This window comes from Podarcis pityusensis (assembly GCF_964106645.2).
Source record: "Podarcis pityusensis genome assembly, chromosome: 4".
NCBI classification, from domain to species: Eukaryota; Metazoa; Chordata; class Lepidosauria; order Squamata; family Lacertidae; genus Podarcis; species Podarcis pityusensis.
Genome location: NC_138027.1, coordinates 59,856,241 through 59,874,164, shown reverse-complemented (window position 1 = coordinate 59,874,164; position 17,924 = coordinate 59,856,241). Strand labels below are relative to the sequence as shown.

Here is a 17,924-nt window from a genome sequence, read left to right as displayed (position 1 = left end):
TCCCTCGTCTCTTCTTCCTTCTCCCTCTCTTCTCTCTTGCTCTCTTTTTCTTTCTCCTCTTCCACCCATTCATTCTTCTCTTGCTCCTCCTCTACTACCTCAATTTCCTTTACAAATTCACCCTCCTCTATGTTTTCATATTTTTCTTCCATTACAGCCTCATCTATATCTTCTGCTTCTTCCTCTTGCAGTTCAAAATCTGTGTCAACTTTCCCTTCTTCCACCTCATTCTCCAGCCTATCCACATTTTCTGCTTTAGACTGCATTTTAACTTCTTCATCTCTATCGATGGCTCCAGGGTCATCTTCTTTATTTGATTCATTTTCACCTTCTTCTCCTTCAGATTCTACTTCACTGTCATTTTTTCCATCTTGCTTCTCCTCTTCATTTTCAGCTTCTTCTGCAACCACTCCACATTCTTCATTGTCTTGCACACTTTCAAGATTCTCTTCTTCTAACTTGGCAGCCTTATCTGAACTATCTATATTTTCATTCTCTTCACTCTGAGCTTGCATACTGGTATCTTCAAAACACTCCTTTTCTTTATTTTGCTCCTTCTCCCAATTTATATTTCTGTTTTCTTCATCCATTTCTCTCTTTGTTATTTTGCCATAATTATACTGGTTTATCTGAAGAACATATTTTGCTGACTCATTACTAGTTTCCTCACTTGAAGATGATGACACAGTTACTGCTGTTTGCTTCATAAATATCTCCTTGTGTTTAAACTCTCTCTGTTTTTCATTGTTTTCTTTACCTTGCACATATATTTTGCCATATTTATCAGATTTCACTACTTTGACTTCTGCTTTATTTTCCTGGCAATCCACATAGTGTTTTTCTATCATACCATCACTAGCATGGCTGAATGGCAGCTCCTGAGGGGTTGAACTAGAATTTACTTGGTCCAACTTCCCCTTTTTTGCTACTTTAAATTCTTTTTTAATAGTCTGGTCAGTGTCAGGCTTCAGTGCCCTAACAGTAGTGGCCTGTGCAGACTTACTTTTTGAGTACTTTTTACCAGCCTTAATTTTCTTCACAAAAGCATCGTAAAAACTTTTTTCTAAATTGGGATCCTTTCCTAGACCCTCTGAATGTGTAGGTTCCACCTGAGAAGATGTGCCACCCAATTCCAAACCCTTCTGAACTCGGGGAGGAACAGACTCTTTCATCCCACCCTTACCATGAATATCCAGTTTCCCATTTTTATTTTTCTTCTACTCCGCATGGGAAGCAAGAAAGAAAAGGGGGGACAAAAGAAAGGAGAGTGTTACAAATAAAATGAGAGGAAGACAAAAGGCAAATAAATCAGAACATGAAAAGGGAACGTAAGCAGCTTGACAGGATGGAAGAGGATCATAAATGAAGGTAACGTAAAAGATGAAGAAGAAAATGGGCAAGATTCAGAGAAGCATAAGTATAATTTCACTTGCACAGCAGGAGTCTCCTGCCCTCTTTCCCACTGCAGCCCCTGATGAAAAAGTATACTGCTCAAAATAGGTTGTATTTTGAAAATAAGAGCAATGTATATAAACCTTTCACTAGTAATAAGCAGAAAAGCAACCTGGTGTGGGGAAAGATTTGCCCTTATCCTAAATACGTGCCCGGAAACAAAAGATGCATCAAATTGTTTTGTGTGACAACTCTTATTTAAGGCATATTTAAAATTTACCTGTTTTGGGGTTTTTTTAAACTAGAATCAGTAGAGTTACTGTAGTTGATGTTTTATAGCAACAGGAAAGATAACCACTTTTTAGATAAAATATTTTTTTTAAAAAAATAAACAAATAAATAAAAAGATAAAATACATATATAAATTGGCAGTACCTTCTGTTTTTGTACTGGTGCTAACTCCAAGGAATGGTCATCGGGATTCACTCTCATCACATGGGTCTGGAAAGTATTTTAATGAGAGTAGTAAATAACAGCAACTAGCTAACAAAACAACATTAGATACACATTCATGAACTCTGCTTTTTAACTGGAAGATCTCAACATACCTTCCAGACTAATTGCCTGATGCCCAAAGTACCAGAATTATAGCACTGTAAGAATCTGTCTTCTGCCTGGTAAAATATGTTGCCTATCTAGCCCATTACTGTCTACTGTGAGGGGTAGCAGCTCTCCAAGATCTCAGGCAGAGAGAGGTCTTTCCCATCCCCTCCTACCTGATCCTTTTAACTAACATTAATGCAAAACATTTACCCAGAACTATGCAAATTTTCTTGCTACCTAAATACTACACTACAGAGGTCCCCAGTAAAACCAAAGTGGACTTGGGCTTGTGCACGGAGATGCAAGATGCAAGGAGACTGGAAGTTCTTGTTTCAGTTTTTAAGAAACCACAGTTTAGTGTTAAGTTGCCAAGCTAAACTGTGGCTAGACTTAACTTCTGTTTACTAAAACAGGTCTACTTTGTAACAGTTTTCATGAAGTTGAGTCGTTTCAATAAACCATGGTGAAAATTAATCAGTTTATATATAGGCTGATCATAGTGTTAAACTGTGATTAACTGAAAACAGATGTGAACGTTTTTGATCTCCTCATGGTCATACTGGAGGAGAGGAGGAATGTGTTGCACAAGCCCATGGCCCATTCCTGAAACACTAAACCATAGTTGAGCATTATGTCCATATGAAACCATTTTCTCTCTATGTTGTAACTGTGGAATGTGGAAGTGGCCCAGGAAAGATTCCTGTGCTCTTCCTGCTGTTGCTACTGCCACCGGACACTCCACAGGAAAACGGTTATACCTCAGCCACAAACCAAAGTATAAATACAATCACTAGTAGCAGATGTGTTTGTGGGAGGGGTTTTTTGGTTTGTGGGATGTTTTGTCCATGTTTTTATCATGTATTTTGTGCTTTTATATTGTATTTTTATGTTGCGAGCCCCCTGAGATCTGTGGAGACAAAATAAATAAATAAATATTACCATATTCAAGACATCTGTGGTGCTCCCAAGGGTTCTACCCTCATTTTCATCTGAATCATCTTCTGTTGAGCTCTCTTCTGCATCATTTTTCTCCTCTTTCTTATCTCCTTTAAAACAAAATACAGGATATACAGTTATTCATGTATGCACTTATTTGAGGAAAAGGAAGTCTGGATGCTCCTCTAATTACCGAGAAAGAACAGAAACAGAAGAGTTCCTGGCAGTCTCAACTGGCACGAGGAGTAATCATGTTTCAGTAAATACAATAAAAGGAAGAATGTGTTTTCTGTCCATAATGATGCCTGCATATTTTGCTTGCCCTATGGGTCAAATGGCAGCAAGTATGGAGGTGGGGAGGCTTATTTAATTGAGAAAAGCAAGAAAGAAAGCACAGAGATTCCATTCACAGATCTCTCATGGCCCAGTTCATGTGTCTGGTTAAACAATAGTTAATGGTTTACCATGAACATGCAGTCTGGGCCAATTTTCTCCTTCCTACTAGCACATGGCAGGAAAAAAACCCACAGACCATGACTTTATGTTATGTCTGAACCAGATATAGCAGTTTGTTTTGCTCAAACAAACCACAATCCATAAGTCAAAAGCAAAACTTAAGTACAGATCTTGGTTTAATGGAGCAAAGCAAACTACAGTCTCTGGTCCAGACATAATGCTAAGCCTGGGATTGTAGTTTCTTCTGAACACTCAGATTGGCATGCTCACAGTAAACTATAAGCTAAGTTTTCAGTGGCAGGCAAATGAGGCCATTGTGCAAAGAAAAAAATTCCAATCACATAACCCTGCCCAGTGACTTCAAATGTAGATGTATTGCACTTGTCCTGTCTTTATGTTGCTCAGTATCACAACTGATTATTCAATCAGCAAGTGAGACTCTAAGTGATAACTGCATTGCAGTTTTAAGGACCTCTGATGCTCAAAAACCCCAACAAATGATTGATAGGAGCATAACAGAAACTGGTGATTAGTTTACCTGTTTCACCATCCAAAGCAGATTGGGTGCCTTGACTTCCATTAGCTGCCTCTGAGTCAAGGTGGTTTGATCTGAGTACACCAAGGGGGAGAGTGTTGCTCATGGCACAGGATGCAAGCTTTGAAGGACCTTCTCCTAGTGGAGGAAGTGTTCGTACCAGCCGGCTAACCTGTTCCGGTGATTTGTCCTTGTGAAAGGGTGAAAAGATAGCATAGCAGCTTTTGAGTCACTTCAAGGTAACCAATAAAGGACAGTGATACAATGAGGAGTAGATTGAGGGATTGAGGGCAGTGTTTGCTTTTCATTTTCCTAGAATGAGCGCTGTGAATCTGCCCACAGTGCAGTAATGCTTGAAGTCAGGAAATCATCTACAATGTGTGCTGGGTCTTCCCTGGCCAGATTCAGGACAGTTGAAAATACCAAGGCTATAGTAAGTTCAAACTGCATGTATAAGTAAAACTACAATCATGCAAGTTAGAGGCTGCACCTACTGTTCAGTTAAAGAAAGACATAATAAAGGAATTATTACCACAATAAATTACCAGTCAACTATAGCATGGAAGTTTGATGTGCTATTTATTTATTTATAATGCAGATATTTTCATAGCACTCTTCAATTTAAAAAAAACTTAGGGAGGGTTTTACCATCTTGGATCTCAGTACTTTATTGTACAGCTGCCTGGAGATTTTAATATTGAAAGTCAAGCAGTTCTCCTCCAAGTGTTTCCTAGTGAATCTCTTGGCCTTTGGCACATACAGCCTGCACTGCCCCCAATGGTGATTTGTTGCATAGCAGCTAGGTGTGATCATGTTGTTTTTTGACGTTTTTGAAGCTCAGTAGAAACAGTTTAAAATATACCTTTGCTCTCCGCCGCAAGCGTGCCGATAACGTCCGATGGAAGGTATCTATTACTAATGCATCTCCACCCACTTCAGAGACCACAGCAGACAAGTGGTGTTCCTTTTGGTCAGACACATGAGTTTCACCCAGTTCTTTAGGCCTCGGTGTGGCAAAAACTAGCATGTGACAACCACCACAGGAAACCTACAGTACAAAGTCAATGCAGGGATTAATGGAGGCTGTAAACTTTGCAGGTACATAGGAAGGGGAAACCTAAGCAGAAAGTACACTTCTAATGATTTGGTACAATCTTCAGAACTTTCACCATTACGGTCCCTCAACACATGTTATGCATCATTTCCAAATCATAGTATTTTGAGCGAGGTCAACGTGACAAATATGAGACTCTAAATGGAAAGAAGTAAGATACTGGTGTGAGGTTACCATTTGGTGGTGCTCTTTTTCTAAGTGATTGTCTCAGGGAGACTTAACTCACTCACCCTCACTCTGTCCGTGAAGCAATTGTGGAAGGGCTAGAAACAGTGTGCCTTTTTGGCAAACTTGTTTTGATATCTCACCCTAATATGATTATTTTGGCAAAATAGTGACAGGCTGGGTGTAGCCTTGATCGTAGCCTTGATGTCAAAAAATCCATTAAGTAGCAGAGGTTTATATCCCAACTGCTGTACGGAAATCTAAGAATCTGCTGTAGAATCTAAGAAATTTGCTTAAAGATGTTCATTCCTTCAAACGGTTTACCGTGCACATAGCACAGCACTGGCTTTGATCACAAAGAAACATCTCATACAAATCTATTTTTCTATCTAAAGAGAAAAAGTAAACCAATTATTTTTTTAAAAAACATACCAAGAAATATAAATGTCTCCAGTGCTCATCTACAATTAAAAAATATAGCACGGTATAAACATATGGATGACCTCTAAATATGGTACCTTTAAGTACAACATGAGATATACTGAATTAGTATTTCAGAGCATGAAGAAAAAAGGAAGCCTTACCGACTGTATAGCAAACCCCCCAAAATTGGAACATAGCGTAGGAAAAAACTGATTAGTGTAATTTTCTTCCCCAAGCCCTAATTTGCCATGCCGTCCATCTCCAAAGGTGTACATAAGGCCGTTCTCTAAATGTGGAGAAAGAAGCATGTTTACTAATATGTAATGCAGCAGTGTGTAAAAAGCAGTGGGTGAAGCCACAACAACTAATTAGAAAGGAGAATCACTTTCTTTCCAAGAGCAAAAATTCTGAAATAAATATTTCAACCTGTAACATAGTTTTTCCACTAGAGGAAGGAAAACAACAACAAAAAAGTTAATCTGGCTAATGTAAAACATATAGCTATGAAAATAATGTTCATAATATTATTACATTTGAATGTTTTGGAATGTTGACATTCTCAAGTTTCCATGTCAGTTGCTTCCTAATGGAACCATTGAACAAGTAAAAATAAGGAGTTAGTGCTCCAAGTATCAAGAGTAGATATTGTATTCTAGCCTTTAGGATTACCCGGCTTCTTCAAGTTTACCTTAAAAACCCAAACATCTATTTACAACGCAGGTATTAACCCTTCAATACTAAATCTTCATCAACCACTAGGACCATTAAGGCCATGAAAAATGGACAGCTACTGAGCCAAATCTATAGGAAGTACATACAAGCTGATTAAACTAGAGAAGGCAAGCTGATCAGAAAATAGATTTGCAGCAGAAAACCCGCTAGCATCATTAGCAGAAAGGTCATGTACCTTCTGAATTACATTAATTATGCTAAAATAAAATTAGCATACGAACAGGAAAACACATCTGGTGAATATATTTATTGCACAGTCTGGAGATTTTTTCAGTGATCTTGATGACTTCATTAAATTAAGATGTATATTCACGATTGGTAGCTGAGTACTACAAGCCAGGTTTTGCATTCTTCTGAAAAGAGTGCTTCCCATTAAGCCTGCCTAAGCACTTCAGCAGCTGCCACTGATATTCTTGCCTGGTTCGCAATTTCCATTAAAATCATAAGAATGGGTTAAATCACACATATGCATCATGAACCCATGGATTCCCATTCTAATTTGTAGGCATACCACAGTTTGTCCAGTTCAGACTTAATTACCAATTATGGCTTGCCTGCACCAGGTAGTATGTCAGAGCATGTGAAGGAAACATTGTGGAGGAAAGAGCACACAAACCTCAAGCACAACCCAATGCTCAGCCCATGGTTTGGCCACTGAATATGAACTAAGCAAATGTCACTGCAGTACTCACACCAGAGAGTATACCCCATTGAATTTACTGAGATCCATTTTGAGGAGGCAAGTATAGGACTGTGCTGTACATATTGCATGGCTTTTTGTTTTGTTTAATAAACTACATATAGATAAGAATGACTATGAAATATGTTTAAGACCACCAGGGTCTTGTCACCTCCATTTATACATATTTAATATTTTGTAACTTATAAAATCTCAGAGAGTCATCTCCTTCCCCTGTTCCACCAAAAGGACACTCTTACCCTGCTTCCCTGAACTGCAAACAAATACAAACACATATTCTTCCGAGTCCCCCTGTTGCTTAAGGCTCCGTCAAACTCAGAAATGCCCCTTCAGCAGGAACAACTGATTCAAACAATAGAAGAATTGCTTTCTTCAATGATACTTCCTGGAGTTTCTGTTTATATAACTTGCCCTTTGCCCCAGAGGGTCCCTTTCAGCTGTTCTGAGTCTTAATTTGAGAAAATTTTATTTAAAAGGTTTCATAGGAAAAGTTTTACATATCTCTCTGTGACCTGGCAGATTTAAAAACAAGAAAATTTTGTATTAAGCACAAAAATACACCAATAGCATTGCAAATACGTTTCACAGCTAACCGCATACATACCTGTCACTAAAGCTGTATGATTTTCCCCACTGGCAATGTTACAGATTTTATGCTTTCTCAAACAATCCACCATCTTTGGTTCAGAAATTTCAAAAATAAATGTACCATGTCCAAGCTGCCCATATTGGCCAAGGCCAAATGTGTAGACCTTCCCCTCTGAAAAACATACATGAGATTAATATTCTATCCATAGTTTTCCATCCTCCAAGTTTCCTAGTGCACACTGCTCAAAAGTTCCCATGCTGTTCCTCCCCAATTCCTGGCATGCCGCAGAATGTGACTTGTCATGTCATCTGAACAAAGGTATGTCTCTTCCAACCATCAATGAGTAGTTGAGTAGTAATCAAGAATTGCTCTTGATTTTCTGCTTGTGGTTTGGAGGAAACAACATTTCATATGTCTACTACACATCAGCAGGAGTGAAGGAGGAGCACCACTGGAAACGAGAAGCATGAACCAAAATGCAATGTGTTCACACTAAACCACATTTTGTTTTAGCCTATGGGTCAATGTGATGCGTACACCAGGCCTTGTACTTAAAAAGAAAAGTAATGAGAGAGAGAGATTTTTAAAAATGAGAATAACCAATATATTTAAACCCATAATATCATTGTAAGACTATCATATTACATAACCCAAAATATTATACTAAATAAAATATTAAAGCTCCCTCTGCTGGAAGATACAGAAGCAAAATAACAAGGAAAGAAAATAAAACCACACCTCTTTAAAAGCCTCAGTAAGAGGGTTAGGTGTTATTTAGAATAGTAAACACCTTTACCCCTATTCCCTTATGCAGGGTCTAGTCTCACTAACATCTCAGCCTAGTTGTCAGTAATAGGAATCAACCAGAACACATAGGATTCAGCCTGAGTAGTAGCATGCCAAAGACCTGAGTGTTGTTGGCTTTTCACTGTCTCTGCTTTGGTTATATAAAATCACCACCAGACTGACGGCTAATTTAGCTACTAGTTCTAGTACTGTGCATATGTGCAAATGGTGTAAACCCAGCACTAAAACTCTACATCATATAAGAGGACCACTGATCATGCGCAGATCCACACCATACATTTAAATCACATAATATGTACATTTAATGCCCTTGACGTCTCCCAAAGAATCCTGGGAACTATACTTTGTTAAGGATGCTGGGAACTTCTGTGTGGGGAAAACCACAGTTCCCAAGAACCTTTGGGGGAAACTCATGTGTTGAATATGTTGAATATGTGTTGAAAGTGCCTTAAATGTATGGTGTGGACCTGCCTCTAGACAGATGCTTCACACTGTCCCTTTTCTTAGCCAATTCTGCCCCTTCTTCCATCACTTTTAAATAACTTTTCTTTACTTAGTTTTGCTCTACAATTTCCATCACTACATCCATTTGCCACTGACACCTTGCGAATTAATTTTGCTAAATTATTTCAACAGAAACTAAGCAGCTATTTTATAATCGTCTCCACCATCTTTGACATACAGCATCCAATATGCTAAGTCGTATGTAGGTGGACCCATTTAAATGTGTGGATTAAACAGTTTAGGATTGTGGGGATTAAAACATGAGCCCACAATTTGAGGAGCAAGAAGCTAATATACCTGCAAGCGCTACTGTGTGTCCTCCTCCACAGGCAACCTTATTGGCCCTACCAGAAATTCCAGAAACAAGTTGTGGGACCTTGTAGTTTTTCAGTTGCTCTTTTGAAAGACCTAGTTTTCCATTCTCAGGCTCCCCAAAAGTATAAAGTTCTCCATCTCCTGTAAGAAAACAACAAAGCAGCAAGACTGAGACTAAGGCTAGGACAAAAGAGGTATTTTTTTGCGTGTCTCCTTTATGACAAATGTATAAGACAGGGCTGTATTTAAACTTAAACACACCACCACTTTATTTTTAGATTACAGGTCCATCACTAGATTAGCTTATTCATCATCATCATCATCAACAACAACAAACTATATTGCAACAACTCTGCACAAATTGCAGAAAGATCAGATTACAGAAATAAATTCATTACCAGCTTTATATGACTACTGATCTTATTCCAACAGTCAATAAATTCCATTACCATTTCCCCACTACAGTAGTTAATGCTCAAAATCCATACCTTCTATGTACAGAAACTGTCAGTTTATTTATCTCAGCTATCAGTATGTTAAGGATTATGTTTTACCCAAATAATAAGCCCAAACCATTTTTGCAGAGATTAATAGGTTCATGATCAATACTTTATATGAGTCTGACCACCACCAAATTAGTAGCATATATCCAAGCAAAAACAGAATCCAAACTCTTAACCAAGTAATGACAGGTAATCTAATCCCAAACTACTATAAGGGGCATAATCGGATTTAATGATTGAAAGTACACCACACCTCTGCATCTCTCCAGATTTCCACACTTACGTGTTATTAAGGCGGAGTGGTAGTATCCACAAGAGATCCAGGAAACGGGTTTACCAACATCCACTTGATGAGGAACATATGCATTAGCTTCATCAGCCAAACCAATTTGTCCTTCGGAATTGTCCCCCCACATAAAAAGCTGTCCATCCTCTTAAAAGAAAAGAGAGTTTTGTAAGTGTATTGTTTACTTATTTAAATAAGCTGGCTTTACAAAACCCAGGATCCATGATCTAGTGGCCATGTAAGTCCTATTCAGGGCTTACGTGGCCACTGTATCATGGCTGCTGTGCTTTGCAAAACCCCTTTCCCTCCACATGTTTGAGGGCAACTGTATGAAGCACAGAGCCTACTTCTACCCATGTGGGCTCCCCATGCAGCTTAGAATCCTTTCCAGCATTCTACATCATGCAGAAGTCTCCATGAGACACTCACCACTGAAATTGTGCAGGGCGACTGGAACGAGGTTGTGGAGCTAGCACACCCCACACATGGTATTTCCAATTTACAGCAACACCTCAATATTGTGATTCCTGAAATGCAGTCCTTGCAATACAACATAGGGTGTTTTAAACCCTAGGAATTTGGTGGAGGGGATTTTAAAAGCATCTTGTAATATAGTATATGAAATGCTAGAGAGCTGAATTTCAAAAATCACAGTAAAAACTTCACTGGAACCATGATCCCCCCCCCCCAACATAAGAAACAACATGTTGTGTCTGGAAACAGATTGCTAAATGCTATGCCCTCCTATCTAAACTTATTTCTCTCTTAAATCAAGACAGCAATGAAATTAAATTACACAGAAAATAGCTACATTTAGGAGCAGTTCAATGTGAAAGCTAGGAGACTGTGGTAGTCAAACTGTCAAGCTACAAAGGACGTACGAAGACACCCTTGAATATAAATATATGCTGTTATACACCTAAAGAGGTTCATAATATTTGGATACTCACAAAAATTTTCCCTAAAATTATAGGAAAACCCAATAAATAACTGTAGGGCAGGATACTTTCCAAAGAGTTAAGCAAAGCAAAGCATTTGCTGTTCAATGATATACTTCAGTCAAGAACTAGGAACCAAGTAAGGATGTTTTTGGAAACACACACACACACCATTTGTGTTAGCTGTTGGGCTCACCAGTTAGTGCTGCTGACGTGTAGGATCCAGCTGCCAGCTGTTTGATCTTGTGCTGGTTACTAAAAAAACTAATTAGATGAAATGTGCTTCTTTCCTCTGTGTCACCTAATCCCAACTGCCCTTCACTGTTACCTCCAGCAGCATATACATTTCCTTGTTCTGCACACAGAAAAGCACATGTAGAATAAGCACACTCTCATCTGAAGCAACAGCAAAACCTAAAAAAATCAGACCAGCTCAAGTTTATTTTCACCCATGTACAAAAGTTCGATCCCTGGTGCCCTCAAATGCTCAAAGTCTGCCTGTAGAAATTCCTATTTAAGTTCTTAAGAATCATCGCTCTGCAGCAGGATTCTACATTCCAAAAATATACTATTGGAATATGCATAACATAGTAAAAGTAGTTTCTGCTCATGGCTGGAAATCAATATTTACAATTAGGAATGACTTGTTTTATTTCTTCCCTTCTAAACAAAAGGAAAAGAACCTCGGAGATAGACAATTTGCAATGGGGCTGAGGAAGCTGTAGTTCCGCAACACCAGAAGATTCACAAGTTAGCCCCCCTGCGCTACAGGTAAAGGCTCAGCTAGCAATGAGAATCAATTAGCATGTGTACTCAGGCCAAAGTTAATTAAATGCAATCTTGCTCGAACATACAAACTACAAATGTTAATGACGGGCATTAAATTAATTAACCACAACATGTGCCTTTCTCATGTTTAACCTGACACCTTTTGGTCCTGATTAAAATGAATTCATGTTTAATGAAAAATGTACATAATTTACTAGGGAAAACAGACATAAGAATGGCAATCGGATCTAAATATTTTCAAAATTATTCATTTCACAATATTACTGAAGACTTTAAATTCTACCGTGATAAGGAAAGGAGAATTTCCTATAAATGATAAATGCCTTGCAGGAATTTATCGACAGGAGCTACCTTGCATGTTTCCATCTCAGTAGGATGGCAGCATCAAATTTACTACCTGAATTCACAATAAGAAAACAGCTGACTTCCTTGCTATTACCATCTCCACAGAAAGATCTGTGTAACCAGAGGTTTATTTGGGTTAACCACACTGAACAGGTTAGCTACTGCTAAGCAAAATCTTATCCAAGATATTGTTTTTAAAAAATCAGCTCTATTAAGGATAGTTGAAAATTATTCAGTAAGGATTAGGGAGGGTCACAACTTAGATGTAGATCACATACTATGCTTGCATACAGATGACATTTAGTCGCAGGATTTTCTAGTTAATGAATTTCAGATGACAAGGCTGTCTCGGGCCTTAGGAAAGGTGCAGCCAGTCAAATCTGGCCGTTTTACAGCATATGGACCAAGTGTCTTGTTCAATATAAAAGGTGCACATAATGGGTTTGTTTGTTTTTTTAAGGTTCTGACTATTTCTTAGAATGTGCACAGAAAGCGGCCATAAGATATTTGATGTGCAAATATAGATGACATACCTGTATAAATCAAGGTGTGGTTTCTCCCGCAAGCAGCTAGTTTTACTTTTTCTGGTTTTAAAGCTGAGGATTAAATAGACAGTGGTTACCATTTAAAAAAAAAAATACTGTTAAATGTATTAAGCTCCAACTTTACATACTGTCTACTAACTATATATCAGTGGTAAGCGGAAAAATGGCAAAAAGATAGACCTTCCATACTCCAGTCTAGAAGTTACCAGCATGGGACCCACAGGTGCGCATTAGCCACTGAAATTAGGTTTGAACTCATTCTAGAGCAACTAACACAATAGTTTGCAATGTATTATTGGCTGCGGTTTTTCCATTTTGCAAATTTGCCCATAGAACCTATTCTAATTCAATGACATTTTTATAATAATAATGGATCATTAAGGCTGCAGTCCTATACACACTTAACCTGGGAGTAAATCAAAGATGATACTCTTTGCTTAAGCGTTCCTGGCCAGAAACGAACCGAAACATTGATTTTTCACTCCTCATCCTCTTAGTTTAAACCACAGGAAACAGCACATGTCCTGTTATTTAGGATGGGCTTGTATTATAAAAGAAGGTATATTTTCAAATAGATTTATTTCCATACTTCAGGAGAAAACGCTGGATTGTCAAATACCTTAAATCTTAAAATGATGGGAGAAATAAAAATACTATGCATTTTGTCAAGAGTTAGAGCTATATTAGTTTTTTCTTTGTCTTAAATAAAAAATGTATATGAAAATAATTTATCAGTGTCGTTACCCTTCTACAAAAGAAACTCCCCCTTGCTTTGTAAAGTTTATTTGTTGCTAAAAAAACTTGCATGTATCTTCTTCTTCTTTAGCTTTTTCTACTATTTCATAAATCGTAGCTGAAAGGCTTTGTCTGTGGTTATATTCTAACTGTGGTTATTTCAATTCTCAAATGCCTTTTGTTTTCCTTTCTCTCTCTCTCTCTCTTTTAAATAAAGTGGGGCAATAGCTGTTAAGAATTCTCATATGAAAGCTGTGCCTATGTTCCAAATGTAGTGAGAGCTATTATAGTAGTGGTGTTAGGAATCTCCATAAGTATTAGCGACTGAGTTCATTCTTCCACTCATTTTCAATTACAGCATCTGTTATAAAACCACATATGCGAGACTAACCTTTCACGCAAGTTGGCTTGTTGACAGTATTCCTTGTTCCAAATCCTAGTTGTCCCCAGTTGTTGCTTCCAAACATGTAAAGTTTACCATTTTCTACAGAATATATTAAAAAAAAGGGTGATCACCAATGAGTTTGCTTTAAGGTTCTCTAAAAATGTGAAATAACCTTGGCTGGCCTTTTGCCATTGATCCTCCCCTGCTCAAATAATTATCATGCACGCTTCATATACTGCAAAATATTACAAAAACACACAGAATCATATTGTAGAGCTGGAAGCAGGTGTGCCATCTTACCCTCAGGATTGTGGGTACCGCTGAGCAAAGCAGACGTGCAAAGTCACACACACTATGTGCAGGCATGTGTGTGTGACGTTGCGAATCTGCATTGTGGCGGGGGGCGCCGGTGGCTCCTCCTCTCTGCAGCCAGTTAGGCCCACTTTTCCATGGTGAGTGTCTTGGACTCAGAGGCAGAGACCCCCCCCCCCCGAAATGGTGCCTTGCTTGCTGGCTGCAGAGGGCGCTGAACTGCTTTTCTCCTGGAGGCAGGGCCACTGCTGCCTGCCGGCTTTTCTCATTGCCTTTTTGGGTGCCCAGCCCCCACAATTGTACTATTGTGGGTGTCCAAGCACCCATAGCCCCGTGGAGCTGGCTCCAATGGTTGGAAGGGACCCTCAAGATCATCTGGGCCAACTCCCTGCAATGCAGGAATATGCAGCTGTCCCATACGGAGATCGAACTTGCAACCTTGGCATTATCAGCACCATGCTCTAACTGAGTTATCCAGACTGACAATAATTATAAAGTCACCCCACTCTAATTAAGGTTACCAGACGTCCACATTTCCCAGGGACAGTCCCCGGATTTACAAAACAGTCCTCTGACAAAATCCATCTGTTTAGTAGGAATTTGAAAAGTGTCCCCGGATTCATTGAAAAAAATCTGGTAACCTTACTCTAACAGCCAGTGGATCCAGGATTAGGATTGTACTGCAAGTATTTTTCAAAATTGATATCAGTGGAGTGGTCTCCCAAAGAGATTGTTCGGATGATCTTTGAACATCATTATTTGTTTTTAAGTCTTTGATCATCATATTTCAGCCAGTTCTAGTCCTGGGTTAATGATGACTTGTATGGCTTCAGTTGCTGCTGAATTTTGGTATTATCACCAAGTATACAATTTCAAGGATCTGGTGAAATTTATTTTAGGAGTAACAATTATTGCTTTATTGCTTATTGTTTCCTGAGATTGCAAGCTGCTCTCAGAAGCCTCCCTTCTCTTGATGATAGAAAATACTGGATAAATATATATAAAGTAAATCACCAAGAAACTGAATTTTGAATTAATCAAGAAACAGCTTTTTTATGATACATTTTAAAGTTTTTAGACCAGGGAGATGCAAACAAAGCTCATGGCATGTATCTCAACATGAAAAGACACCTAAATTTCCATTTCACATTTACGTAAGTATTAGGATAATAGCACTATATCAATTTAAATAAGAATGTATGGGAGTATCTTATATTGTGTTTGTTTGGGTTTTTTTTTGGTGTGTATATATATATATATATATATATATATATATTACATATATTGTTGTTCTTTTTCTCCCCCTCACTTTTCCTTCTTTTTTCTGTATTAATTTCTTTTATTTGAAATTACTTCAATAAAATATAATTAAATAAAGACTTCCATTTCACAAACACAGGAAGGTCATGTTACCATCTTGCAAACATCATTACTTCTGAATAACATCCAAGTCTGCCTCAGGACTGGGCCTTCATAGTGCAATTCAATGCATGCTTTCTTCAAAGTATATCCTACTGGATACAATAGGTCTTACTCTCAAGTAAGTGGGTTCAGACTGCTACCACAATGTGATCAGGACAAGAACCTTCACAATAAAATATTTTGAATTTGTGAAAATACTAGTACAATGCTAACTTGTTTTTCCTGAAATGCTACAGAAAGGAATTAAAAGAAAACCTTAAACACTAACCTGTTACAACAGAAGTATGTTCATCTCCGCATGATATGTGAAAAGGCTTGTCATTTTTAAACCAAAACTTGCTAGGCACATTATCGGCAAATTTGCTTTTTCCAAATGTGAATACAGCACCTGATTCTAAAAAAGAAAAAAAATAGCGTAAATATTGAATTCTATTTCATACTTTACTCCTAACAGCATTCTTTCTGAGAGAATAGCATCTGGAAGAAACCTCAGAAGTAATCTAGTTCAGCTTGGTCCTGATGCAGGAAATTCACTGCTATGGCACACTCACCTTCTGCTTAGAAATCTCTAAAAAATGAGAGTGTATCACCTTTAGAAGTAGTCTGCTCTACTGCTGAACAGCTCATGCTGTTAGGAAGTTCCTCTTATGTTTAATCTAAAATGTTCTTGTAATTTGAACCAATTGGTTGCAACCTACAAGCTGGAACAGGGGAAAACACACAACTATATAACAGCCCTTCAGGTATTTTAAGATTCCAAAATCCTAGGGTGTACTTTTCTGCCCTTGGTGTCCGAAGTTCTGCTAATATAGAGACAAATATTTTATTAAATTGTCCAAATACTTTTTCAGATAGTGTCATATGACAAGCAGCGCTGTTAGGTACAAGGTGAGATTCCTTATTTAAAATTGGAAACACAAGTAGCAAGAAAACAAACAAAGGCTGCAATCCTAAACAGTTACCTCAGAGCAAACCCTACTGAACTTTTATGAGAGTTGCTTCTGGGTGCGCATTAATAGTATCGCTCTGTTAAAAGTTTTCCTGGGAGCAGGTGAGGCCAAAATAAAAAAAGTGGGTACCAGTTACTTTTAACACTTTAATTCAACGAGTCTTTGCAAATAAGAACATTTTAAGAGCTTGATGGATCAGGCCAATAACCCATCTAGTCCAGCGTCCTGTTCTCACAGTGGTCAACCTGTGGGAAGCTGGCAGGCAGGACCCAGGGAGAAGAGCACTCTCCCCTTCTGCAGTTTCCAGTAACTGGTATTCAGAGCCTAGTCGTTCTGGCTAGTAGCCATGAATAGACATATCCTCCTTGAATGTGTCCAATTCTTTCTTTTTTTTAAAGCCTTCCCAGTCACACTGCCTGCTATGGGAGTGAGTTCCGAGTTTGAGTATACAGTGGTACCTCGGGTTAAGTACTTACGGTAATTCGTTCCGGAGGTCCGTTCTTAACCTGAAACTGTTCTTAACCTGAAGCACCACTTTAGCTAATGGGGCCTCCTGCTGCCGCCAGAGCACAATTTCTGTTCTCATCCTGAAGCAAAGTTCTTAACCTGAAGCACTATTTCTGGGTTAGCGGAGTGTGTAACCTGAAGCGTATGTAACCCGAGGTACCACTGTACACTACATGAAGAAGTGTGTGACAGGCCCTATATCTGACCTTTTAACCATTTTCCTCACTCATCTGGAATGAAACATGTGGCCTAAAAATAACGCCCTGAAATACAATGTGCCACTCCGCATAATGGGGCTGAAACACATTGAGGGCGTTTTACTTACTTGGAAATAAGTCCCCCAAGAAGTAAATGGGACTTACTTCAGAGAAAGCACGGGCTAGGAATGGGTTCAAACTCTCCTGAGTCTGAAGCAAATTCCCCGCTTCTCCCTGCCTCTACCATGCAATACGGAGGAAATAAAGAGCAAAGTGTGGGGAGAGGAGAGAAAAACAACAGGGAGGCGGCGGGGAACCTGCCGCGCGCTCGCCTCGCGGGGCCCGCCGATGACGACAGAAGCAGGCGAGGGGCGCCGGCACCAACCAACTAGCTTCCCGAGACGAGGGGGGGACGGGACTGGGACTCACCGGGCACCTGCTCCTCGGCCTCCCCCATGACAGGCTCGAGGGGGAGGCGCCTAGGAGACAGAAGGAAGCGCGAGCAGCCTGGCTCCCGGAAGTAAACAAACCGCCTGCCACTAGCAACGGAGGCCGCTAGAGAAGCGACCATAGAGAGTCCCCTGCAAGCCGGCGTAGAGCGTCATCTCCAAATACCATAGAGGTTTTCTTTTTAAAAAACAAAGGAACAAAAAACCCTCCTCAAAATATTGCTTTTACGAAAGTTACCGCCTGAATAGTTCAATTAGCAATTAGCAAGACTCCTCCATGAGCATTGCAA

The 17,924-nt window shown here is 39.0% G+C and overlaps 1 protein-coding gene across 2 annotated transcripts in view; it reads right to left on the bottom strand.

Annotated features, from left to right (window-relative positions):
- Positions 1–17,883, bottom strand: part of RPGR (retinitis pigmentosa GTPase regulator) — a 38,862-nt gene extending 20,979 nt beyond the window's left edge. For both annotated transcript variants that reach the window (XM_081004368.1, XM_081004369.1), the window contains exons 1-13: positions 17,615–17,883; positions 15,800–15,925; positions 13,804–13,896; positions 12,666–12,728; positions 11,195–11,353; positions 10,058–10,207; positions 9,254–9,412; positions 7,661–7,816; positions 5,786–5,910; positions 4,785–4,970; positions 3,926–4,112; positions 2,935–3,041; positions 1,828–1,893 (exon numbers count right to left, since the gene is read on the bottom strand). In XM_081004368.1, the coding sequence (XP_080860494.1) occupies positions 1,828–1,893; positions 2,935–3,041; positions 3,926–4,112; positions 4,785–4,970; positions 5,786–5,910; positions 7,661–7,816; positions 9,254–9,412; positions 10,058–10,207; positions 11,195–11,353; positions 12,666–12,728; positions 13,804–13,896; positions 15,800–15,925; positions 17,615–17,756 (1,719 nt within the window). In that variant the 5' untranslated portion in view covers positions 17,757–17,883. The remainder of the gene's footprint in view (positions 1–1,827; positions 1,894–2,934; positions 3,042–3,925; positions 4,113–4,784; positions 4,971–5,785; positions 5,911–7,660; positions 7,817–9,253; positions 9,413–10,057; positions 10,208–11,194; positions 11,354–12,665; positions 12,729–13,803; positions 13,897–15,799; positions 15,926–17,614) is intronic.
- Between the last annotated feature and the right edge of the window lie 41 nt (positions 17,884–17,924).